The following is a 26,445-nucleotide window of genomic DNA, read 5'->3' on the forward strand; positions in this document are numbered from 1 at the left end:
TAAGATTATAGTAACCATCGAATACAAACGTAACAAAGATAATTGAAATGGGATAAAAAGATGTGTGAATTTAGGATGGTTGAAACCATGCTAGCTAGTAACAATAACTTGTTTATTCCACTAAATATGGCATGAAAGAAACATGACAAAAGATAGAGACCAAAGTAGAAGATTTGACGATGAACAATCAAAGCAAATCTAGGTTACACAAATATGCATAAGTATTGCTATCTAGTTATCTCGAACATAAAAAACATTAGGATTTTTGACAACAATGTCATACATGTATATAGAGTTGAACCTCGAGAAGTCCCTAGGAAGGGATATAAGATCAATGGAATCATACTTGTGAAATTGAATGAGATCACCATCCCCACCATAATACCTCTCCCAACCGAGACCACTCAGTATTTGTTCGAGGAATGAGTAAGACTTCACCACTTGTCCAGTCGGAATGTGCAACAACTCCTTCATCTTTCCAGTCTTGTCGCACGACATTGTTGATGATCTCTTTCTCCGATCCTCACTTGGTTTTCGTTCTTCAAGATTCTCCAACTTCATCACCCCGTTATGAAATAGCCACACACCCGACATTGTTTTGAAAGTAATAGGTTGCTTGATTTGTATTTTTTGTATTCTTGATCAAGTATAGCAAGAAAGAGTGAGAGATCAAATGAATGGATGGGGTTTGATGTTTTGGTTTGGGGGGATATGATCTATATATATGAGGATTTAAGGAATATAAAAGACATGGAAAAGAGTCTTAGTTGGAGGAAGAAAGTAGAGTATGTCTGGCTTTTAGTATGCATTGTGGGAGCCATATGGATAAATATTTGTAAACCACTTTATGGCACCTCTCGTGGGTTATAATATGGAGATGGACCATACTTAACAGAATCTCTACAGTGGATGTAAAGAAAATTTTGTTTTGTTTCGGGTCACTCTAGATGGAAAGGGCTTTTATTAGGGTTTTAGTAATGTTGTGTTATAATTATATTCTAGTTTATGATCAAATAAGACGGGGAAAAACGATTATTTGAAAATTCAAATCCTTAAGATTGTCTTATATATCAGATATGCGATAATTTATCTTGTAAAAATAAGTGTGCCCGGTTAATAAAATTGTTTTAAATTAATTCATAGAACATTTGTGTTTATATATAAGTATATTTAAAAATAAGAAAAGTTTTAATTAGTTTTCTCTATAGATATCTCCCCAAGAACCTTAGTGTTATTGAAGTCAATTTATGAGTTTATGTTTGGTATAGAAAATAAAAATATAATTAATTGTCCCCACATGATACACCACGTGCGGTACATGTGATTCCTATTGTGATGAGGACCTTGAAGGTTTTACTTTTTCTTGGCTCATTGTCATGGTGAAGTAGTTTTAATAGAAGTGGATTATATTACATGCATGTTTGTTTTTTTTACTTTTGCGGCGGACGATGATTAAGACATCTATCCAGACAATAAACATGATTGTTCGGGAATACTATCGAGCATTTATGCATTTATATTTATAGGCGAAAGAATCTAGAATTTAATCCCTTGTGTATATTTATATTTCATATTTTTATATAATCTATATATATATAATGATGCTTAATTTTTAAAGTGTCCGGATTGCCGGGTCGAGAGCTGTGGTTAATTTGGATACTTGGGTCGGATTGTGGGTTTACCCGTTTTTAAATTTAAAACGGTTAAAAATAAAATTAAAAATGCTAGAGGTATGTTTCGAACTTGCAACCTTACAAAACAAGTACAACTCTTTAACCAACTAGGCTACAAAGACTTTATATTTTAAATTCAACACCAAATTGATAAACGCGGGACGTTTTAACATTAATATAAGTTCAACTTTTTAACTAACTAATCTATATATATATAATGATGCTTAATTTTTAAAGTGTCCAGATTGCCGGGTCGAGAGCTGTGGTTAATTTGGATACTTGGGTCGGATTGTGGGTTTACCCGTTTTTAAATTTAAAACGGTTAAAAATAAAATTAAAAATGCTAGAGGTATGTTTCGAACTTGCAACCTAACAAAACAAGTACAACTCTTTAACCAACTAGGCTACAAAGACTTTATATTTTAAATTCAACACCAAATTTGATAAACGCGGGACGTTTTAACATTAATATAAGTTCAACTTTTTAACTAACTAATCTATATATATATAATGATGCTTAATTTTTAAAGTGTCCGGATTGCCGGGTCGAGAGCTGTGGTTAATTTGGATACTTGGGTCGGATTGTGGGTTTACCCGTTTTTAAATTTAAAACGGTTAAAAATAAAATTAAAAATGCTAGATGTATGTTTCGAACTTGCAACCTAACAAAACAAGTACAACTCTTTAACCAACTAGGCTACAAAGACTTTATATTTTAAATTCAACACAAAATTTGATAAACGCGGGACGTTTTTACATTAATATAAGTTCAACTTTTTAACTAACTAATCTATATATATATAATGATGCTTAATTTTTAAAGTGTCCGGATTGCCGGGTCGAGAGCTGTGGTTAATTTGGATACTTGGGTCGGATTGTGGGTTTACCCGTTTTTAAATTTAAAACGGTTAAAAATAAAATTAAAAAAGCTAGAGGTATTTTCGAACTTGCAACCTAACAAAACAAGTATAACTTTTTAACCAACTAGGCTACAAAGACTTTATATTTTAAATTCAACACCAAATTTGATAAACGCGGGACGTTTTAACATTAATATAAGTTCAACTTTTTAACTAACTAATCTATATATATATAATGATGCTTAATTTTTAAAGTGTCCGGATTGCCGGGTCGAGAGCTGTGGTTAATTTGGATACTTGGGTCGGATTGTGGGTTTACCCGTTTTTAAATTTAAAACGGTTAAAAATAAAATTAAAAATGCTAGAGGTATGTTTCGAACTTGCAACCTAACAAAACAAGTACAACTCTTTAACCAACTAGGCTACAAAGACTTTATATTTTAAATTCAACACCAAATTTGATAAACGCGGGACGTTTTAACATTAATATAAGTTCAACTTTTTAACTAACTAATCTATATATATATAATGATGCTTAATTTTTAAAGTGTTCGGATTGCCGGGTCGAGAGCTGTGGTTAATTTGGATACTTGGGTCGGATTGTGGGTTTACCCGTTTTTAAATTTAAAACGGTTAAAAATAAAATTAAAAATGCTAGAGGTATGTTTCGAACTTGCAACCTTACAAAACAAGTACAACTCTTTAACCAACTAGGCTACAAAGACTTTATATTTTAAATTCAACACCAAATTGATAAACGCGGGACGTTTTAACATTAATATAAGTTCAACTTTTTAACTAACTAATCTATATATATATAATGATGCTTAATTTTTAAAGTGTCCGGATTGCCGGGTCGAGAGCTGTGGTTAATTTGGATACTTGGGTCGGATTGTGGGTTTACCCGTTTTTAAATTTAAAACGGTTAAAATTAAAATTAAAAATGCTAGAGGTATGTTTCGAACTTGCAACCTAACAAAACAAGTACAACTCTTTAACCAACTAGGGTACAAAGACTTTATATATTAAATTCAAACACCAAATTTGATAAATGCGGGTCGTTTTAATATTAATATAAGTTCAACTTTTTAACTAACTAATATATAATAATTTTGAGTAAATGGATATTTGGGTCGGATTATGTGTTGACCCACCCATAAATTTAAAACGGTTAAAAATAAAATTAAAAATGTTATCCGTAATTTTTTTCACGGTTTTTTATATTATTACTCGTGCAAATGCACGGGTTAAATGCTAGTTTTATATAATAGTAAAATATTAAAAATTAGGATGAACTCTTAATTATTAAATTGTTGTTCTTTTTATATATTAAGATCAACTTTTAATCATCAATAAAATTAATTTAATAAGTTTTTCTTTAAAAAACAGTTATTACTAGACTATTTAAATTACAAATTATTTTTATTAAAATAATTTTTAGTATATAAAATATTATTTGTAACATTATTTAGTTGTGGAGATGTTACTCAAATAAAAAGCTATCAAGTTTACATTGGAAAAATAAAACAACTAAGTTGATATTTGAAAATTAATAATTATTTTACCATTCCCTATCTATAGTGTGATTTGACATGAATTATCAAAATTAAAAAGTAAATAACTCAATTGACATGAATTATCAATTATCAAAATTGAAGTACAAATGACAGTTAAAATTATATTAATAAAAAAGTAGCTCAATAATTATTGAGCCAAGTTAAAATTCTAAAAATGAAACATGTCAACTTGAAGTTGAATATTTCTTAAGAAGAGGAACTTGTTGTGATCATGAGAAAGCATTGAATTTGACTTCATAATTGACTCCACTATCAAATTTTTATTTCTCTTTTTCAAGTTTGATTTGACCATCTAAATTTTTAAATTTTCTAACAAAATTTTCACCTTAAATTCCTCCAAAATTCAAAATCATGTTTTTAGCTGAAAAATTCAGATTTTGGAGCCGGCCTTGACTCATTATTAAATAAAAATAGCTCAATAAACATGTAAGGAAAAATCTGAAAATGAAACATGTATCAATACTTTGTTTCTCTTTATAAAGTTACAGTCCAATTTGGTAAACATATTCAAATTCATCTCATGGTTCAATATCCTCTTGGAAACCGAGCAATAACATGTTGTTTATTGGAATTCTACTAGATAATATTAACACCAAAAAAATATGTAGTAGCCCGATGTAGAACAATGGTCATTAGGACAACCAACTCAAATAGAGTCAGAAAAGGAAGAAAAAGTCCATGGTAAGACGTATGGTGAAAATGACGAATAATTATTTTTACAACAGTCCAATGAGTGGTAGTAGGTGACTGTATAAATTGACAACCACGATTGACAAAAAAATAAAATGTTTGATTGAGTATTAGTTAAATATTCTAAAACTCCAACAATGATGCGATAAAAGAATATATCAAGAAGAATTTCACCATCATGTCAAGATAAGGATGACCCAAATGAGATTGGGGTATGTAGAGGTTTTAAGTCACTCGTGTTGACTTGAAGAAGAATGTCTTTGATATATTTAGGCATAAAATTTTAATCAAACCAACGACGACAATGGGTGACCGAGTGCCTAAAAATATTATATAATTGATATTGTTTGTATATGAGAACGACAATTATTAAAGGTGTAACCAATTTTATCACATGTATTGCATTTGAGACGGTTATTTTCTCGGTTACCATTTCTAAAAAAAACTATTTTGTCCATTATAGGACTCATTGTTGGACTATTATTTTTGAAACTAGTAGCACCTGACCCATCATCGCAAGACCCAAGGGTTATTATTTTTTAGACTAGTAGCACCTGACCCATCAACGCAAGACACAAGACCCAAGAATGATTTACACGTTATTCCCTCCACGCCCATTATAAAAGGAATGATGATGTTCTCGAAGGAATATGAGAATTCCTACGACTGCGCTTTAAGTTTTGTTTGTGACTATTTTTTAGTGATAACAATATTCGCAAATCTATTTAAGACGTCAGAATGAGAGAATTCGAGACATTGTTCTTGATTTAGAAGAAGTCCGGTGAGATCTCCAATTCTCACTAGTTCAACTCGTATTGTTACATCGACAACAAGAGAATCGTATTTGTGGCCGAGACCACTAAAATGTAGGTGAGGAGATCCAAATTGCAGACTTTTTAACGATGGAGGCAAGTGAATCGGCAATGGATTTCACAGATTGCAAATAAATCATGATTTTTGTTCCTTTCTTTTCAGTTTGAATAAGAAGTCGTAATTGAACTAAATGCGTCCTAGATTGAGTTGTAAATATTTTTCTAGAGTCGTTTAGAGATGGAATGACGTTTCATAAGAATCACCGACAATCTAAGAGAGTATAGGTTCAATGAGAGTGGAGAGAAGCCAACTAATGATGCGTTGGTCATGTACATGTTCCTGGAGCAAATAAAGTTGGTCTCGGAACAAGAAGGGTTACGTTGACACAAACAAAGATAATTCTCTTTCAATACGAGAATAACTTGAGATCGCCAAAGTACACAATTTTGTTGATTTAATTTAACATAAATAGGTTGAAGAAAAAAAAATAAAGAAGTTAATAGTGAGATAGTTTTTCTCTCTATCATTAATATTAAAGATTAATGATAAAAAAATATTAAAAGATCTAATAGATATATAAAGAGAATATTAAATAAAAGTGTGTTGTATTTTCATATATATATATATATATGTGAAATTATGAGATAATGAAAAGTTTATAAATATGAAAATATTAAGAATATAAAGAGCCTAAGAATATAAAAAGTATAGGATTATGAAAATCTTAAGAATACAAAAAGATACAATATAGAATGAAAATTTATTCACTTGTATATTTTAATTATTTTGTTTAATAATGTATACCGATATTTGAGTTTCTTTTCAACAAGATTACTTTAAATTTTATGTTTTCATATTTAAAATTAAAATATTTTGAACATCCTTTTCAAATCATTTAATAATTAATAAACTAAAACAAAATTTGTTGACATTAAACAAGCTCAATAATTAAGCCCTAAATAAGTTTTCATCCACGTGTTCAATCATCTCTATTCTCTACCCCCATGGTCCACCATCCAATTGAACATCACCCATTAAATATAAAAACATGTTTACATCATTTTTTTATTTAACATTTTAAAAATATGACTAAATAGTCCAAAATAGCTCAAACATAATTATTTTAAAAGCAAAATTTAAATACAATTCCTATCAGTGAAAAAATGTCATCATTTTAATGGAATTAATTTTAATAGTGAAAAGACTTTATAATCTCTTAATCTCCAATTATTACTTCTTAGTTTTGTCTTCCTGATAATATTCATTTAATTTTCTCAATAGAAACTACAAAAGAAATAACTAACATTCTAATTAAGTTTGATAAGATATATTAAGTCTCTTTATTTCAAGTTCATATAATCGTAAATTATATACCAATTAGGACACATTAACTTGACACGCGGCAATAATATATATAAATTCCTAACTTGTGTTGTTCCATACAAATTTCTTTAAAGACTAACATAAATTATAGTAAGCATGACTACAAATGTGAAAGATAACCGAAATTATATGAAATTAGAATTGTTGAAACCATTCTAGCAAATAAGAACTTGTTTATTCCACTATATATATATATGGCATGAAAGAAACATGACAATAGATAGAGACCAAAGTAGAAGATTTGACGATGAACAATCAAATCAAATTTAGGATAGATAAATATGCAAAAGTACTACTAGCTAGTTATCTCGAACATAAAAAACATTATGAGTCTTGACAACAATATCATACATATATATAGAATTGAACCTCGAGAAGTCTCTAGGAAGGGATATAAGATCAATGGAATCATATTTGTGAAATTGAATGAGATCACCATCACCACCATAATACCTCTCCCAACCGAGACCAACGAGTATTTGTTCGAGGAATGAGTAAGACTCCACCACTTGTCCAGTCGGAATGTGTAACAATTCCTTCATCTTGCCAGTCTTGTTGCACGACATTGTTGATGATCTCTTTCTCCTATCCTCACTTGGTTGTCGTTCTTCAGGATTCTCCAACCTCATTACCCCGTTATGAAATAGCCACACACCCGACATTGTTTTGAAAGTACTAGATTGTTTAATTTCTTTCTTTTTTTTTTGTATTCTTGATCAAGTATAGCAAGAGAGAGTGAGAGATCAAATGAATGGATGGGGTTTGATGTTTTGGTTTAGGGGGGTATGATCTATTTATATATGAGTTAGGGAATATAAAAGACATGGAAAAGAGTCTTAGTTGGAAGAAGAAAGCAGAGTATGTCTGACTTCTAGTATGCATTGTAGATACTGTGGGAGCCATATGGCTAAACATTGAGTGTACATGGATGCCCTTTGTAAACCACTTTATGGCACCTCTTGTGTGTTATATTATGGAGATGGGCCATACCTAACAGAATCTCTACAGTGCATGTAAAGTTTTTTTTTTCTTTCGGATCACTCTAGATGAAAGGGCTGTTAATTAGGGCTGTAGTAATGTTGTGTTTAAATCTATTATAGATTATGATCAAATAAGATGTTAGGCCTGAGATCTTTGCAAATTCAGATCCTTAAGATTGTCTAATAGTATATGTCATAATTTATCTTGTAAAATAAGTGTGCATGGTTAATAACATTGTTTTAAAGTTAATTTATAGAACAAATTTGCTTATATATAAGTATATTTCAAATAAAATAAAAAAATTATAATTAGTTTGCTCTCTAGATATATCCACAAGAACTAAGTGTTGATTGAAGTCAATTTATTAGTTATGTTTGGTATAGAAAATAAAAATATAAGTTGTCCCCGCATGATCCACCACGTGCGGTCCATGTGATTCCTACTGGGAGGAGGACCTTGAAGATCTTTACTTTTTCATGCCTCATTGTCATGGTGAGGTGGTTTTAATGAAAATGGGTTATATTACATGCATGTTTAATTTTTACTTTTTGCTTTATTTTTGTGACGGATGATGATTAAGACATCTATTCGGACTAGAAAGAATGAACTTGATTGTTCAGATTACTCTCGATGAATTGAGCATCTATGCATCGATATTTATGGACGAAGAATATTCTAGAATTTGACTAATGTGTATATTTACATTTCATTTTTTATACAATTTTATATAATAGTAAAATTAGGGGCGGAGCCACGTATTGGCTATGGCGGTCTACAGCCCCACCTAAATTAAAATCTTAAAATAAAACATTTTATATATATATTTCACATGTGACTCTCAGCCTAGTTGGCTATGTAAACAAATTGTGAATATGAGGTGATCTAACTCTGACCTCACCTTTAATCTTTTAAAATATAATTTATCTATAAACTAATTCATAATTATATTATTTTAATTTTAAATATAATTTTATTAATATTTTATTTTATACTAACAATATTTTCTAATATACAAATATTTATAATAATACATAAATTTTAATTAATATATAAATAAGATTTATTTATATAAATAAAGTATAAAAAATTATATATAAAATAATTTAAATCATATAATAATATTATTTATTTTAAAATTATATTTATATAATAATTATACATTATTTTTATTTATTTTAATATAATTAATAATACAAATTATTTATAAGGGTAAAATATAAAAATTAAAATAATAATAGTGTTTTATATTTCTTAATTTTAAACTATTTCAAAAATTTATAAGAAAATATAAATTAATATTAATAAACAAGTTAAAATAGTTACATTTGTTTGATTTGATATTTAAATAAAGAATTTGATATCCCTGCTCAAAAACCTAACAAATCTCCTAGAATTGATATTGATGTAAGTTCTCTTAAACTTGATCCAGCATTACGTATTCCGATATGGAAATATCCTTTTAATCAAAGGGATGAAATTAGACGAGCTTATATCAAGATGAGTCATATCAACCTATTAAGGATGAGTACCCGCCGACCAAATTTGGAAATCAAAATCGACGGTTCCAAAGTCATTGGTTTAAGAAATTTACTTGGTTAGAATACTCTCCTTTGAAAGATGCTGATTTTTGTTTCCCATGTTTCTTGTTTGAACATAAGCAACCCCAAAAACCTACATTTATAATAGATGAATTCAAATATTAAAAGCGAGTTAATGATGGGGATATGTGCTCTTTTGTTATGCATATATGATGTAATATTTCACCACATAATAGGGCAGTTGAATATCTTGATAATCTAATGAATATCCTTGTCATATTGATAAATTACTGAATGCACAGTTTTCAAATGAAAAACAAAATAACAGATTACGGCTTACAGCAACTATTGAAAGCACTCGGTGGCTCACTTTGCAAGCGTGTGCATTGAGAGGGCATGACAAGTCTCCATCTTCTAATAATCGTGGAAATTTTATTGAAAAAAAACGGAGCATAGAAAATTAAATATGAGATGCAAGTTGGAGTCATCCCCAAGTAATTTTTCATCTTGGCTCCGCCCCTGAGTAAAATATTACAAATCAGGATGAATACTTTATTATTAAATTGCTGTATTTTTTATATATTAAGACTAATTTTTTAATCAATAATGATATACGCTAGTAAAGTTGCTAAATAAAAGATCGCACTTTTAAAAATTATTATATATTAGGAACTTTTAATACTGTTTTATATATTATAATAAAGATATATAGAAATAACAAATAATAGTTTATTATTAGACTATTTATATTAAAATTAAATTAGTTGAAATAGTTTTTAGTATTGAAAAAAATATTATTTGTAACATCTAATAAGAATATAAATATTGTCTCACTTATATCACAAACTTGATTAGAATTATAGAAACAACTCATTTAACTTATGAATTGTTAAAAGCTTGTCTAAACTTATTTTTTAGAAAACGACTAAGTATTATTTTATTAAAAAAAACCAAAAAAGAGAAAAACCAACCTGAGTTTGAAATTAAGGCAAAACAAGTCTTTGCCTTAATTCAAGGAGTATACAACAAAACAAAGGAATGCAGCAACCATATAACCAAACAATTCATACACACAAAGTAGATCAACGCGCTATAAAGAAACAAGTTTTTATGATTTCCTCGTATTTAATGCACCATTTTTTACAAAGCTCCCAATTATCCAGAGTTATTGGAATTCTCCTTCACATATGGACAAGAGCATGACCATCTATCACGCCAAATATGTTCCTTGTCCCGCTTTGCCCTAAGAAATACCCTTGAATTTCTTTCCATCCCCAATTGATAAACAATAATATCTCCAAAATAGCATTTAATAACATTAGTAAAAGCTTGTCTAAACTTATATATTATTAAAAAAAAGTGATCAATGTATCCCTCAAATCTGAATTCGTTAAGTTAAATTGGTGTTAACTTTCTCTTTAAACAACTATAAAACCAACTATTTTTTCTCCGTTTCTTCTTCTACTTGGGCCGATATCTCAACAAACTCAGACCAGGCCGCCTCCTTGCGACTGCAACCCTCCACTTCGATTCCAGGTTAAAAAATATATAAAAAAAAAATGTGTTCACTTGAGTTGAATATTTATAAATTCTTTCATTTGTCACAAGCTGTAGTGCATGCAGTAGGGATGTTGACTGATGGTAGGAGCTTCTTAATTAGCATAAAGTTCTCATTGTATGTGAAAAATCCAAAAATTAAATACATTACATTAATGATATGAATTAATCAAAATTGAAGTACAATTTAGGTTAAAAAGGCATATTATTAAATAAAAAATAGCTCAATAATATTGTAACATGCAAAATCTCAAAATAGAATACATGTCAACTTGAACATGTATCAATACTTTAATTTGTTTCTATTTATCAAGTTTAGATTTGATTTGGATATATTATGATAGTTTAAATGACAAAAATCGTGTCTAATTAAATCCCTTAGATGTCACGAGTTCGAATTCATTCTTAATAATAACTTCTTAAACTGAAGTTTAGAATAATTTTTGTGTGAATAGTTTAATTCCTGAATTAAAAAATAAAAAAACAGTTTAAGCTTGATTTGATAGACATAGTGGGATTCATAGGCCTTTTATTAGTCTTTAATTTAAAAAGAGTTTTTTATTTATTTATAGTGGATCGAATTTAAAACGTTTTTATTAGTTGTTATTTATACATCAATTTTTTTTATCTTTATAAAGCCACCGTTTGGTCCCTACCTTGTCCACATTCATTTATTCTTCTTTCATATTTGTGTAGGAACTTCTAAACATTTCTTAAGAATCATATTCTTAGTTCTTCATATTGATATATATATTAATCTTTATTTAAATATAATTCATCTTTAATACAATGCTGAAATTATATTTTCTTTCTAATATTATATATGTATTTAAAATGAGAGAACATATAATTTTTTCTAAAAAAAAATATAAATAGATAACATATAATTATACCATTAAATTTGTTCACCACTTTGATATCTAGTTGGAAATAATTATTTTTAAATAACTTATAATCTTTGTTTTATCAATTAATTCATTAAATATCAAATTATCAATCAATCTATCAAAATATATTTTATATTTTTTTAAACAAAATATTTTTTTTATTATATACTAATATTTAAAACTTTTTCATCAAATAATTTATCTTTTATAATCTTGAATCCAATAAAATACTTAGTGTTAGTCAATTTTTAATATTTAAATTCTCACTTACAACGATTTAATTTAAAAAATAATAATTAAGGTAGATAAGTGCCAATTACATCAAGATTTTATTTAAAATTTTAACTCACCTTATACCATACCATAGAAGTCCAAAATAGATACAAAATTTATTTCATTCTAAATAAAAATAAGATAGGAAAGGTAAAGGGGATGAATAATACAAGAATTGTCATATCAAGTGATAAATACTAGAACTTTCCAACAGCTTCCAATTCCCACAAAGGGGTTTGGGCTTTTAGTCTTAGCTGTTTTTTTTTGTCTTCTCCTATCAACCTTTTTATGATTCGGATTCCTTTCCTCAAACCAATTACTTTTATATATTTTACAGAATATTTTTATTTTTATTTTATTTTAGGGTTTGTTAATCTAAACTCAATTTCTCAAACTCTTTCTTTATATGATCAATCTCTTTTTCTAAGTGATTCCTTGTAAGATCTTTTAGCGACTTAAATCAATGTCTTAAGTCAAAATTAACCTAATTTTCAAGGCCCCGTTGAATTGGAAACTTCAATTCGCCATGAGCCACATCGCTAGTGACAATGTAAATGGAGTAAGTAGGCCTAACATGATGTCTCCACAGGCTTACTTATCACCATAACAAATGATGTTTCTATTTTCATGTTCATCTTTTAGCTAATCAACTTTTTAAATAAATAATATTTTGACTCATAACCAAACATCAAATAAGCTAGGAGAATAAAATTATGTTGGGGGAACAAACTAAAACCAATATGCTTTGAATATGTATGCATGATATGATCTCCTCCTTTCCATACTCAAATTTGATGTATTTATCACTTTCATTCATTACAAGAACACTAATCCCGTGTTCAAATTTAGATTATTTAAAAAATAGAAAAAAAAATTTAATGATAGGATAATTTTGAGGAGTTAATGATTTTTTTTGGTAAAATGAATTCAATTATATTAATATATAATAATAAAATAAAAAATAATAATATAATATAATGAATAAAAGAGAGATTAAAATAATGTTTAATTAGTTTGACTTATTTAAATAACTTAAACCGAACAATTCTAACAAAATGGTGATCACAAATACTCTATCATTATTTTTATATAGATAATACTAGAAGATACTATTTATATATTTCCAAACATTTATCATATGAAATGCAATCCCTTCAAGTTCTTGTTTTAGTTTATAAGAAGGTAAATTGTTGAGTTGAGTATGAATACAATTCATGATCTTTAATTCTTTTAAATCATTATTTTGTCACTTTAACAGTTTCATGTAAACTATTATTTGTGTTTATTTTTAAAAAATATATATTATTACTTTTATGTTATATTTTTATATTATTTAATATTAAAATATTTTGAACAACTTATTCAAATCATCTCAATTAATAAACAAAACAAACAATTTTTTTACATCAAAGAAGCTCAAAAGCTCAATTAATCCATGATTAAATTTTTATCCACGTGTTCAATCATCACTATATACCCTATGGTCCACCAGCCAATTGAACATCAGCCGTTAATATAAAAATATGTTTACATCATTTTATTTATTTATTTATTTAACAATTAATATTAAAGATATGGAGGCTATTAAAGATAAGGATGCCCTTTTACATTCCAAGGAGACTAGAAAACATAAAGTCTCATTCATTCCTAAGGAAACGTCAGCACCTACCAAGGGTCTGCCAATTATATATCATTAGTGTTGTCATTTATTATTTTAATCTTTCAATGAATGTAATGTATATAAATAGTGTTGATGTAATATTTACGTATATAGAAAAAATATAATTTCCCTTCTATCATTATTCTATCCTTTCTAACTTGGTATCAGAGCAATCAACAGGGAAACCTCTCTTACATCGATCCCCTTCTCAAATGGCTCAAAATAATGCCTACTCTCTTCAACATACATCTATTATCAAACTCGACCAAAAGAACTTTGTTCTTTGGCGTTCTCAAGTTGTACCTACTCTCAAAGGGTACGGATTATTTGGATTTGTCAACGGAGATCTCCCAGCTCCTATTAAAACAGAAGAAGCATCGACTTCCACTGAGCTTCAGGCCTGGGAACAACAAGATCAACGTTTGTTAAGTTGGCTCCTCGGAACACTATCTGAATCAGTGTTTGCACAGGTCGCAGGTGAAAACTGTATTTCATCTCAATACCTCTGGGAAACACTTGAGCGACGTTTCGCTACTCAATCCAAAGCTAGACTAATGCAGCTCCGTCTTCAACTTCAAACTATCAAAAAAGGAGAATCATCCATGGAGTCTTATCTCCAAGCTATCAAGATCATAACTGATAACCTTGCGTCTGTCGGGTAGAAAGTTGCAGACGAAGATCTTATTCTCTACGTTCTTGGCGGCCTTGGACCCGAGTATGAATCCCTTCTAGTTGCAGTTACTACACGTCCAGATTCTATTAATGTCGACGATCTTTCTGGATTACTTCTCACACATGAAATCAGACTTGAGTCTCTCTATGCCAACTCGCCAACTGCTAATGTTGTATATAGCCGTCGCGGAACTTCAGCGACTACGAATCATAAGGATAAAGGTGTATTTTCTCCCTCTTTTGGATCTGCTACTCGTTCATCGACACCAGGTGGCTCTTTTCACTCTCAACAGAGTGTCTCTACTACATCTTCTATTTTAGGCCAGCCATCAAATTTCTTTAATTCAAGGACTGGCCCATCTCGCCCTCATCGTCCCTATCGTGGTTCTCAAAATCAAAATAGGCCTAAATGTCAAACATGTGATCGTTTTGGACATCTCTCTAATATGTGTCGTTCTGGTTTAATTTGTCAACTTTGTAATATTCCAGGATATTCTGTAGGAACTTGTCGACGCAGATTCGACCAGAATTTTTGTTCATCTTCCTCATCGGCAGCTATGATGGCAACTCCATCTATTGTATCTGACTCAGCTTGGTACCCTGATTCTGGAGCAACTGATCATTTGACCGCTAACTTGGACAATCTCTCCATTCATTCTCCTTACAATGGTGAGCAACAAATTCTAGTTGGGAATGAAAATGGGCTAAATATTTCTAATATTGGACATTCGTCATTTACTGGTACGCACAGATCTATGCATCTTAAAAATATTTTGCATGTTCCCATGATTACGAAGAACTTGCTTAGTGTGGCTCGATTTACAGCCGACAATAATGTATTCTTTGAATTTTATCCAACCTTTTGTGTTGTGAAGGATCAGGTCACGAAGAAGAAAATTCTTCGAGGAACCTTGCATAATGGATTATATCGACTACTCAGTCCAAAGAGTGCACCCAAACAAGCATTTATTAGTTCTCGGTCAACTGCAACAGTTTGGCACTCTCGATTGGGTCACCCGTCTCCTGCAACTTCTACTTATGTTATGTCTCATTTTAAGTTACCTTTATTGGGTAATATGCATACTGAATTTTGTGATGCTTGTCAATTTGGGAAATCTCATAAACTTCCTTTTGTAGCATCCAAAACGTGCTCTTCTGCACCTTTAGAGCTTATTCACTCAGATGTTTGGGGACCTGCTCCAATTTTTTCCTCTAATGGTTTTCGGTACTTTGTTATTTTTATTGATGATTATAGTCGATTTACTTGGCTCTATCCGCTCAAACGCAAATCTGATGTGTTGACAGTATTTATTCAATTTAAAGCATTAGTTGAAAACCAATTCAGTAAAAAGATAAAAACTCTACAAACTGATGGGGGATGCGAATATCGTACTTTTGGACATATTACCTCTCTTAATGGTATACATCATAGACTCTCATGCCCTCATACAAGCGAGCAAAATGGGGTAGCCGAGCGGAAAATTCGTCATCTTACTGAAACATCTCTTACTCTACTTGTTCATGCATCTATGCCTCTTTATTTTTGGGATGAAGCCTTCTCCACAAGTACCTATCTTATCAATCGATTACCTACTCCTGTCTTGGGTAATCGATCTCCCTATGAAGTATTGTTCAATCAAACTCCCAATTACAACTTTTTGCGAACTTTTGGATGCCATTGTTATCCTCTTATTCGAGCTTACAACAAGCACAAACTTGACTTTCGATCCCAAAAGTGCTTATTTTTGGGCTATAGTCTCTCACATAAAGGCTATCGATGTTTTCACATCCCCACGGGACGCATGTTTATTTCACGCCATGTCATTTTTTATGAAACCACATTTCCTTATAACTCATCATCTCCCCCACAAAACCCACAGCCTATATATACATCACCAACAACAAATCCTCATTCTTTATTACCTATCACATCTACTATCCCTAGTCCACCTGAACACACTAGTCCACCTGAAACCACATCACCCTCTTCATCACCTTCACCTTCACCTAACCCAAGCGGTTCACCCTCTTCATCACCTCCACCTTCACCTAACCCAAGCGGTTCACCCTCTTCATCACCTCCACCTTCACTTAACCCAAGCAGGTCACTCTCTACTTCAAACGTTTCATCACCCACTCCATATTCTTCACCACCTACTACCCCCTCACCCATCATCAATCAACGTCATACTCCAATTCTCAAAGCCCCTACTTGCTCCAATCATCCTATGCGCACTCGTGCCAAGTCCCGTCTTCCTTTTTCTTCCGCCCTTCTCACAGCCGTCACCCCTGAGCCGAAATACTTCTCCTCTGCCAATAAAGATCCCTCTTGGCGTTCAGCCATGACCTCCGAATATAATGCTCTTATTCAGAATCAGACATGGTCTCTAGTTCCTCCTAACTCTGGACAAAATATTGTGGGTTGCAAATGGGTTTACAAACTCAAACGAAAAGCGGATGGCTCAATTGAGCGTCATAAAGCTCGTCTTGTGGCGAAAGGCTTTCATCAATAACTTGGTGTTGACTATGTTGAGACTTTTAGTCTAATTATTAAGCCAACAACTATAAGGACCATTCTTGCACTTGATGTGTCCCGAAATTGGCCTATTCAGCAACTTGATGTTAGCAACGCATTTCTTCATGGAAAATTACAAAATGAGGTATATATGACTCAACCTCCTGGTTTTGTTCATCCTGAATTTCCTAATCACGTGTGTCAGCTCCATAAAGCCATATATGGTCTAAAACAAGCACCTCGTGAATGGTACTCTACGCTACGATCCTCACTCTTGTCGCTTGGATTCTTTGAAGCTAAGTCTGACTTCTCCTTATTCCTCTATCATACATCTAGAATCACTGCATATATCCTTGTGTATGTAGATGACATTATCTTTACGGGAAACTCAGCCTCACATATGTCTACAATCATTTCTCGCCTACAAGACAACTTCCCACTTAAAGACCTTGGACAACTCCATTATTTTCTCGGTGTTGAAGCTTCTCGCTCATCTGATGGGCTCTTTATGAGTCAGTCACAATATATTCAGGACCTTCTTATTAGGGCTGACATGCAATACTCCAAACCACTTAATTCTCCCGTATCTACTGGTTCTTCACTTTCTAGATATGATGGTGATCCTCTTTCTGATCCCTTCTTATACAGAAGTATTGTGGGAGCTCTACAATATTTAACTCTCACTCGTCCCGAATTAGCATTTGCGGTCAATCGTGCTTGTCAATTCATGCATGCTCCAACATCCACCCATTGGGTTGCGGTCAAACGTATATTACGATATCTTCGTCATACTCCACACCATGGGCTTGTCTTTCGTCCATCGGCATCCCTCACCCTTGAGGCCTATTCTGATGCTGATTGGGCAGGTTGTCCTGATGATCGTCGATCCACTACAGGATATTGTATCTTTCTAGGTGATAACCTCGTCTCTTGGAACTCCAAAAAGCAGCATGTTGTTGCTCGATCAAGTACTGAATCTGAATTTCGAGTCTTAGCTCATGCCACTGCCGAACTTTGCTGGCTTCAATCTCTTTTGAGTGAATTACGAATTTCATCAATCCATCCACCGACTTTGTGGTGTGATAATATCGGCGCAACATTTCTCTCTGCAAATCCAGTGTTTCACGCTCGTACAAAACATATTGAGATTGATTTCCATTTTGTTAGGGAGAAAGTGGCTCAAAAATCTTTACTTATTCAGTATGTCCCGACTCATGATCAAATTGCTGACATATTTACAAAATGATTGTCATCACCTCAGTTCATTTTTCTCCGTGACAAGCTCACGGTGTGTGCCTCCCCGTTTCGCTTGCGAGAGGGTATTAAAAATATGGAGGCTATTAAAGATAAGGATGCCCTTTTACATTCCAAGGAGACTAGAAAACATAAAGTCTCATTCATTCCTAAGGAAACGTCAACACCTACCAAAAGTCTGCCAATTATATATCATTAGTGTTGTCATTTATTATTTTAATCTTTCAATGAATGTAATGTATATATATAGTGTTGATGTAATATTTACGTATATAAAAAAATATAATTTCCCTTCTATCATTATTCTATCCTTTCTAACTATTAACATTAAAAAGAATACAACTAATTAGCAAAATTAGCTCAAACATAATTATTTTAAATTCTTAATCTCCAATTATTACTTCTAAGTTGCTGTCTTACTAAAAACATTCATTTATATTTCTTAATAGAAACTAGAAAAGAAATAATATATAATTCCTAACTTAGGTTGTTCCATACAAATGGAAGACATTGTTTGCTTTATAGGCTAACATTAGATAACTGTAACCATGAATACAAATGTGACAAAGATAACCGAAATGGGATAAGAAGATATGTGAATTTAGGATTGTTGAAATCATGCTAGCTAGTTACAATAACTTATTTATTCCACTACATATTGCATTAAAGAAACATGACAAAGATAGAGACCAAAGTAGAAGATTTGACGATGAACAATCAAATCAAATCTAGATTAGACAAATATGCAAAAGTACTGCTAGCTAGTTATCTCGAACATAAAAGACATTAGGAGTCTTGACAACAATATCATACATATATATAGAATTGAACCTCGAGAAGTCCCTAGGAAGGGATATAAGATCAATGGAATCATATTTGTGAAATTGAATGAGGTCACCATCACCACCATAATACCTCTCCCAACCGAGACCACATAGTATTTGTTCGAGGAATGAGTAAGACTTCACCACTTGTCCAGTCGGAATGTGCAACAATTCCTTCATCTTGCCAGTCTTGTTGCCCGACATTGTTGATGATCTCTTTCTCCTATCCTCGGTTGGTTGTCGTTCTTCAGGATTCTCCAACTTCATTACCCCGTTATGAAATAGCCACACACCTGACATTGTTTTGAACTTACTAGGTTGTTTAAATTTGTTTTTGGTTTTTGTATTTTTGAACAAGTAGAAAGAGAGTGAGAAATCAAATGAAATGAATGGATAGGGTTTGATGTTTTGGTTTAGGGGGTTATGATCTATTTATATATGAGTTGGGGAATATAAAAGACATGGAAAAGAGTCTTACTTGGAAGAAGAAAGTAGAGTATGTCTGACTTCTAGTATGCATTGTAGATACTGTGGGAGCCATATGGCTAAACATTGAGTGTACATGGATGCCCTTTGTAAACCACTTTATGGCACCTCTCGTGGGTTATATTATGGAGATGGGCCATAGCTAACAGAATCTCTACAGTGCAGGTAAAGAAAATTTTGTTTTGTTTCGGGTAACTATAGATGGAAAGAACTTTTAATTAGGCTTTTAATAATATTGTGTTTGAATCATATTCTAGTCTATCATAAATAAGAAGGGAATATCATTATTGGCAAATCCAAATCCTTAAAATTGTCTGATCAGTTATGCAATAATTTATATTGTAAAATAAGTGTGCATGGTTAATTGTTTTAAGTTAATTAATAGAACATTTGTGTTTTTTTATAAGTATATTTAGAAATTAAAATTAAAAGATTTAATTAGGTATAGAAAATAAAAATACAATTAGTTGTCCCCACATGATCCACCACGTGTGTTACATGTGATTCCTATTGTGGAGGACCTTGAAGAACTGTACTTTCCTAGTTCATTGTCATGGTGAAGTGGTTTGAATGGAAATGGGTTATATTACATGCATGTTTGTTTGTTACTTTTGCTTTATTTTAGCGGCAGAAGAGATTAAGACATCTATTTGGACTATACATCTATTTGGACTATTCTCGATGGATCGAGCATCTATGCATCAATATTTATGGGCGAAAGAATCTTGAATTTAACTGATATGCATATTTATATTTCATATTTTTATACAATTGTATATAATTGTAAAGTATTAAAAATGAGAATGAACACTTAATTATTAAATTATTTTTATAGATAATATTATTTGTAACAATATTATCTATTTATAGTCTCACAAGGTCGGTTGATCGACCAAGTAGGTCAAATTTCTATCCAAAGTCATTAATGACGTTTTGTCTGCTCTTCATTCAACTTGATCAATCATGTCATGACGAGACTTGTGATCGTAGGTGAAATAATCATCGTGGTAGGGTGATCATTTCAACTTTTGATTCAGCCGATTTGTTGGACTAACGTCGGAGTTCCATCTTTGAGAAATCAAAGATCTCGGTTGTTCATCGCGAGGAAAAAGACAAACCAGATGAGAAACAATGTCGTTTCGGGCCAAATGTGGACGCATAAGCGTACCATCTGCGTTTGGGCGTTCCTTTGCATCTGGGCTAACGACATTGAGGCGCGCGTTATTTGTTCCGCTACTTCGCGAACGCACGTCTCTTCCTTTGCAGCTGGCGACGTGGATGACTACTGAGCATTTGATGACAATCCAACGCTCATCCGATGGTCGTGAGATATGTTGCACTGATCTCTCTTGATTTCGGTTGCAGTAAATTTCGGCCATTTTCCAACATTGGAACTTGTTTGAAAATAATTATTTTCAATCCTTTTTACTCCATTTTAAATCTACGAAATATACAAAATATTTTAATAAATATGACATTTATTTTTGCCTTTTTTTTATATTTTGGGTTTAATAAATATTTTATTTAGGATAAAATGGATACAATATTTATCCTAAATTATTTATTTTAATTCCCCTTGAATTCTTAAAATTTATTTGAGATAAAATAAATACAACATTTATCTCAAATTATTTTATTTATTTTTATTGGACATTATCTTAATTAATTGAGTAATAATTAATTCAATTGTGTTTTTGTCTTCATTAATCATTGTAATTTTATTTATTCAAAATAATTATTTTAAAATTTATAAATTAGATAAATAACATTATAGTGTTTACAAACCTCAATCTAATAAAACAATGGTTAGTCAACTAAACATCTAATTTAAAGAAAGGAATGAATGGTTATGCAGAATTTGTTACCCTAAATTATGAAACCACAATCGAAACAAAATTTATTTCATTATTATATAAAAGAAAAAAAATAGAAAGGAAAGGTAAGGCGAAGGTGAAGAATAATACAATAAGGGCTTATTTGATGTTTGTTTATTGGGATAAAAATTCAAAATTTAAACATCTTATCAACAATTTAATCATCAATTTTATCCATTTAAATACCTAAACTATCCCTCCTCTCTTTAAATCACTTTATCATTTCTCTCTCCAATCCTCAATTTTCACACATTCACCGTATCCTCTCAATCTAAGGGTAAATTAATCTTAAAATTTTAAAAACCAATTTTTTCCTTTTTTTTATAAAAAAAAAAAGAAAACTTAGATAAAATTTAAAAATCCACCTCCTCAAACAAATCCTAAATGTCCTATCAAATGATAAATACTAGAAGGTTCCAGCAGCTGCCAATTCCCACAATGGTTATGGGCTTTTGGTCTTAGCTGTTTTTTTTTCTTCTCCTATCAACCTTTTTTTGATTCAGATTCCTCTCCTCAACAATTACTTTTATATATTTGATAGAACTTTTTTATTTTTTATTTTGTTTTAGGGTTTGTTGGAAAACTTAATTGTTAGATACTTTCTTATGTGTTCAATTTTTGCTGAGTCTAAATTAACCTGATTCTCAAAAACTTTTTTTCAACATAAGTACAAAATTACTTTTACTTTATTTTTTTATCATATTAAAATATTTTGAACATCTTATTCAAGTCATCTAATAATTAATAAACAAAAAAAATGTCATCATTTTACAGGATTTAATTTTTATAGTGAAAATATTTAAACTCTTAATCTCCAATTATTACTTCTGAGTTTTGTCTTCCTAAAAATATTTATTTATTTTTCTCAATAGAAACTAGAAAATAAATAACAAACATTTTAATTTAGTTTGATAAGTATTGAGTCTCTTTATTTCTAGTTAATATAATCGCCAATCACGATGACATTTATATACCAATTTGAACACGTTAATTTGACACACAACATCAAAACATATATCCTATATAAATTCTTAACTCATGTTGTTCCACATAAATGGTAGACATTGTTTGCTATAAAGACTAACATAAGTTATAGTAACCACGACTACAATAGTGACAGATAACCAAAATGAAGTAAAAACATAAGAGAAATTAGGATTGTTGAAACCATGCTAGCTGGTAAGAAGAACTTGTTTATTCCACTACATGTGTCCGGAAAGAAACATAATAAAAGCTAGAGACCAATATTGTAGAAGATTTGATGATGAAATTTCAAAAAATCTAAGTTGGCAAATATGTATAAGTACTACTAGCTAGGTATCTCGAACATAAAAGACATTGGGAGTCTTGACAACAATGTCATACATGTATATGGAATTGAATCTCGAGAAGTCTCTAGGAAGGGATATAAGATCAATGGAATCATACTTGTGGAATTGAACGAGATCGCCATCACCACCATAATACCTCTCCCAACCGAGACCACTCAGTATTTGCTCGAGGAATAAGTAAGACTTCACCACTTGTCCAGTCGGAATGTGCAGGAATTCCTTCATCTTGCCAGTCTTGTTACACGACATTGTTGACGATCTCTTTCTCCTATCCTCACTTGGTTGCCGTTCTTCAAGATTCTCCAACCTCATCACCCCGTTCTGAAATAACCACACACCCGACATTGTTTTGAAAATACTAGGTTGTTTAATTTGATGTTTTGGTATTCTTGATCAAGTACAGCAAGTGAGAGTGAATGAATGGATAGAGTTTGATGTTTTGGTTTAGGGAGATATGATCTATTTATATATGAGGAGTTGGGGAATATAAAAGACATGGAAAAGAGTCTTAGTTGGAAGAAAAAAAGTAGAGTATGTCTGACTTCTAGTATGCATTGTAGATACTGTGGGAGCCATATGGCTAAACATTGAGTGTACATGGATGTCCTTTGTAAACCACTTTATGGCACCTCTTGTGGGTTATATTATGGAGATGGGCCATACCTCACAGAATCTCTACAGTGCATGTAAAGTTTTTTTTTCTTTCGGATCACTCTAGATGAAAGGCTTTTAATTAGAGTTGTAGTAATGTTGTGTTTGAATCTATTCTTGATTATGATTAAATAAGATGTTGGGCATAAGATCTTTGCAAATTCAAATCCTTAAGATTGTCTAATCATATATGCGATAATTTATCTTGTAAAATAAGTGTACATGATTAATAACATTGTTTTTAAGTTAATTAATAGGACAATTTTGTTTATATATATATATATAACTATATATAAAATAAAAAAAGTTGTAATTAGTTTGCTCTCTAGATATCTCCACAAGAATCTTAGTGTTAATTGAAATCAATTTCTAAATTTATGTTTGGTGTACAAAATAAAAATACAATTAGTTGTCCCCACATGATCCATCACGTGCGGTACATGTGATTCCTATTGTAAGGAGGACCTTGAAGATCCTTACTTTTTCTTGGCAAGTTGGCATCGTGAAGTGGTTTTAATGCAAATGGGTTATATTACATGCATGTTTATTTGATACTTTTGCTTTATTTTTGCGGCGAATAATGATTAAGACATCTAATCGAACTAAAAAAAATGATTACGATTGTTCAGGATTACTCTTGATAGATCGAGCATTTATGTATCAATATTTATGGACGGAATAATCTAGAATTGCAACCCTTATATTTATTTATATTTCATATTTTTATAAGATTTTATATAATAATATAATATTAAAAAATGAGGATGAACGCTTAATTATTAATTTTTTTTATATATTAAGACCAATTTTTAATCATCAACAAAATTAATGTAAATAGTTTTTCGATTAAAAAAGTTATTAATAGACTATTTAAATTACAAATTATTTTAATGAAAATAAATTTTAGTATAAAAAATATTATTTGTAACATTATTTAGTTGTGGAGATGTTAGTAAAATAAAAAGCTATTAAGAGTGCATTAAAAAAATAAAACAACTAAGTTAATATTTGAAAATGATCTTGCTTTTCGTCCCCTCTCTTAGTGTAGTGTTGTTTAATAGTTATTTTACAATTCACTATCTATAGTGTGAAGTGACACGAGTTATCAAAATTGAAGTATATTAAAAATCTATAACTCAATTGACATGAATTATCACTGTCGAAATACAAATTAAAGTTAAAAGTACATATTACACAAAAAGTAGCTCCTTAAATTATTGAACCAAATTAAATTCTCAAAATGAAACATGTCAACTTGAAATTGAATTTCTCTTAGGAAAATGAACTTATTGGGATAATGATAAAGGATTGAATTTAACTTCATAATTGACTCCACTATCAAGTTCTTATGTTTGATTTGACATCTTTACATAAAAATATGAATTTTTTATAATTTTTTCTAACTCTCCACCTTTCATTCCTCCAAAATTTAATACCATATTTGAAAACACATGAAAACCGAAGTGAAATGAATTTGAATTTCAATGGATAAATATTATTAAATTACTTAATATATACATAATTAAGTATAATACAGAATATTATTTATCTATATCAATATATATTTCAATAAAATATTTTAAAATAATAATTTTAAAATAAATTAAAATTATTTAATTTTTTCCCAAACCCAAATTTTGTGCATTTCCAAATTGGACCATTATTTATCTTTGTTCTATTGTGGAATTAGCCATAAAGCCACCATGGAAAGGTGGTGTTTGTAGTCATTGATGCCTCAATTTCCAGGTCTAGGGATTCAAGTGGAACATGGTCATGACTCATGTTCCCATGATTTGAGCTCCCCATATCCCCCAATAGGATGTCCAACTAATCCTTTTTATGTATGAAACATATTATCTCAAATCATCTATATAAGTGTTTTTTTACAATAACAAAAACATGGGTAAATCACTCAAACAGAATCATTACAATTCTATCCCCAACTAAGAACTAAAGTACTCCAAAACTTCATAAGAAACAATGACCAATTGAGTTAATGTCCTATGTGATTTTGGGTCCTATGTGTTGACTAAATTAGACTCATTCAGAATTATCCGGTAAATATTTCAATAATTATGTGATACAATAATTCTATATCGACTAAGATTATATTCATCATTATGATTAAGAGAATTTATCAAAAGTTTAGGTTTGATTTTAATATATTATGACAGTTTAAATGACAAAAGTTGTATCTAAGTTACGAGATATCAAGATTTTGTTTCTCACTAAAAATGTCTCAAATTAAAGTTTAGAGTTACAGGAGATCTCCTTTTAATCTAATAAAGTTTGGATTTCAAAGCACTTATCATCGACCACTAACTTTTCCACCCAATCCAACCATACAAAGTGCCAGCGCAATGCATAAGACGGTGCCTTGATGGCGCAAGGATCCAATTACGTGCATCCAAGAACTAGGTTGGTGCAAACCAATATATATTTTACAAAGATTTGTTCCATGAACCATTTCGGGTTAGACCAAAACTAAATGCATCAATTTTGTCTCTATAAATGCGAATTAGAAGTTTATGTTGGAAGTTCATCTCTCTATCGAGGAGGTGGAGAAGTTTATGTTGGAAGCTCATCTTTCTATCGAGGAGGTGGAGGCAGTAATAATTGATTGTGGTAGTGATAAGGCTTGCGAGAGCGACGATTTTACTTTTTCCTTTTTTAAAGACTTGGGAGTTTCTTAATACTGATATTATAGCGGCTATGAATCATTTCTATCAATTCTCATCTTTTGAAAAAAGCTAGAATTCTACATTGATTGTCCTCATTCATAAGGCAATTGGGACTATCGATGTGAAGAACTTCCGACCCATCGGTTTGGTTAAGTCATTTTATAAGATCATCTCAAAATGTTAAGCAACAAATTACATAAAGTTTTGGGTACGATTATCTGCATTCATCAAAGGCCGTAAAATTTTCAATACGACATTGATCGCC

The 26,445-nt window shown here is 30.8% G+C and overlaps 4 protein-coding genes across 4 annotated transcripts; all 4 read right to left on the minus strand.

The window, feature by feature from the left end:
• Window positions 1-231: 231 nt before the first annotated feature.
• Window positions 232-594, minus strand: LOC124944098 (flowering-promoting factor 1-like protein 2). Its single transcript, XM_047484566.1, has one exon. It carries the CDS (start codon window positions 592-594, stop codon window positions 232-234), a length of 363 nt encoding a protein of 120 aa, XP_047340522.1.
• Window positions 595-7,295: 6,701 nt separating this feature from the next.
• On the minus strand, window positions 7,296-7,658 carry LOC124944060 (flowering-promoting factor 1-like protein 2). The gene has a single exon (XM_047484519.1). It carries the CDS (start codon window positions 7,656-7,658, stop codon window positions 7,296-7,298), a length of 363 nt encoding a protein of 120 aa, XP_047340475.1.
• An 11,436-nt stretch (window positions 7,659-19,094) lies between these two features.
• Window positions 19,095-19,457, minus strand: LOC124944090 (flowering-promoting factor 1-like protein 2). Its single transcript, XM_047484553.1, has one exon. It carries the CDS (start codon window positions 19,455-19,457, stop codon window positions 19,095-19,097), a length of 363 nt encoding a protein of 120 aa, XP_047340509.1.
• A 3,373-nt stretch (window positions 19,458-22,830) lies between these two features.
• Window positions 22,831-23,193, minus strand: LOC124944133 (flowering-promoting factor 1-like protein 2). Its single transcript, XM_047484607.1, has one exon. The coding sequence runs from the start codon at window positions 23,191-23,193 to the stop codon at window positions 22,831-22,833; it is 363 nt and encodes a 120-aa protein (XP_047340563.1).
• Between the last annotated feature and the right edge of the window lie 3,252 nt (window positions 23,194-26,445).

Source organism: Impatiens glandulifera, chromosome 6 (genome assembly GCF_907164915.1).
Source record: "Impatiens glandulifera chromosome 6, dImpGla2.1, whole genome shotgun sequence".
Classification (NCBI taxonomy): Eukaryota; Viridiplantae; Streptophyta; class Magnoliopsida; order Ericales; family Balsaminaceae; genus Impatiens; species Impatiens glandulifera.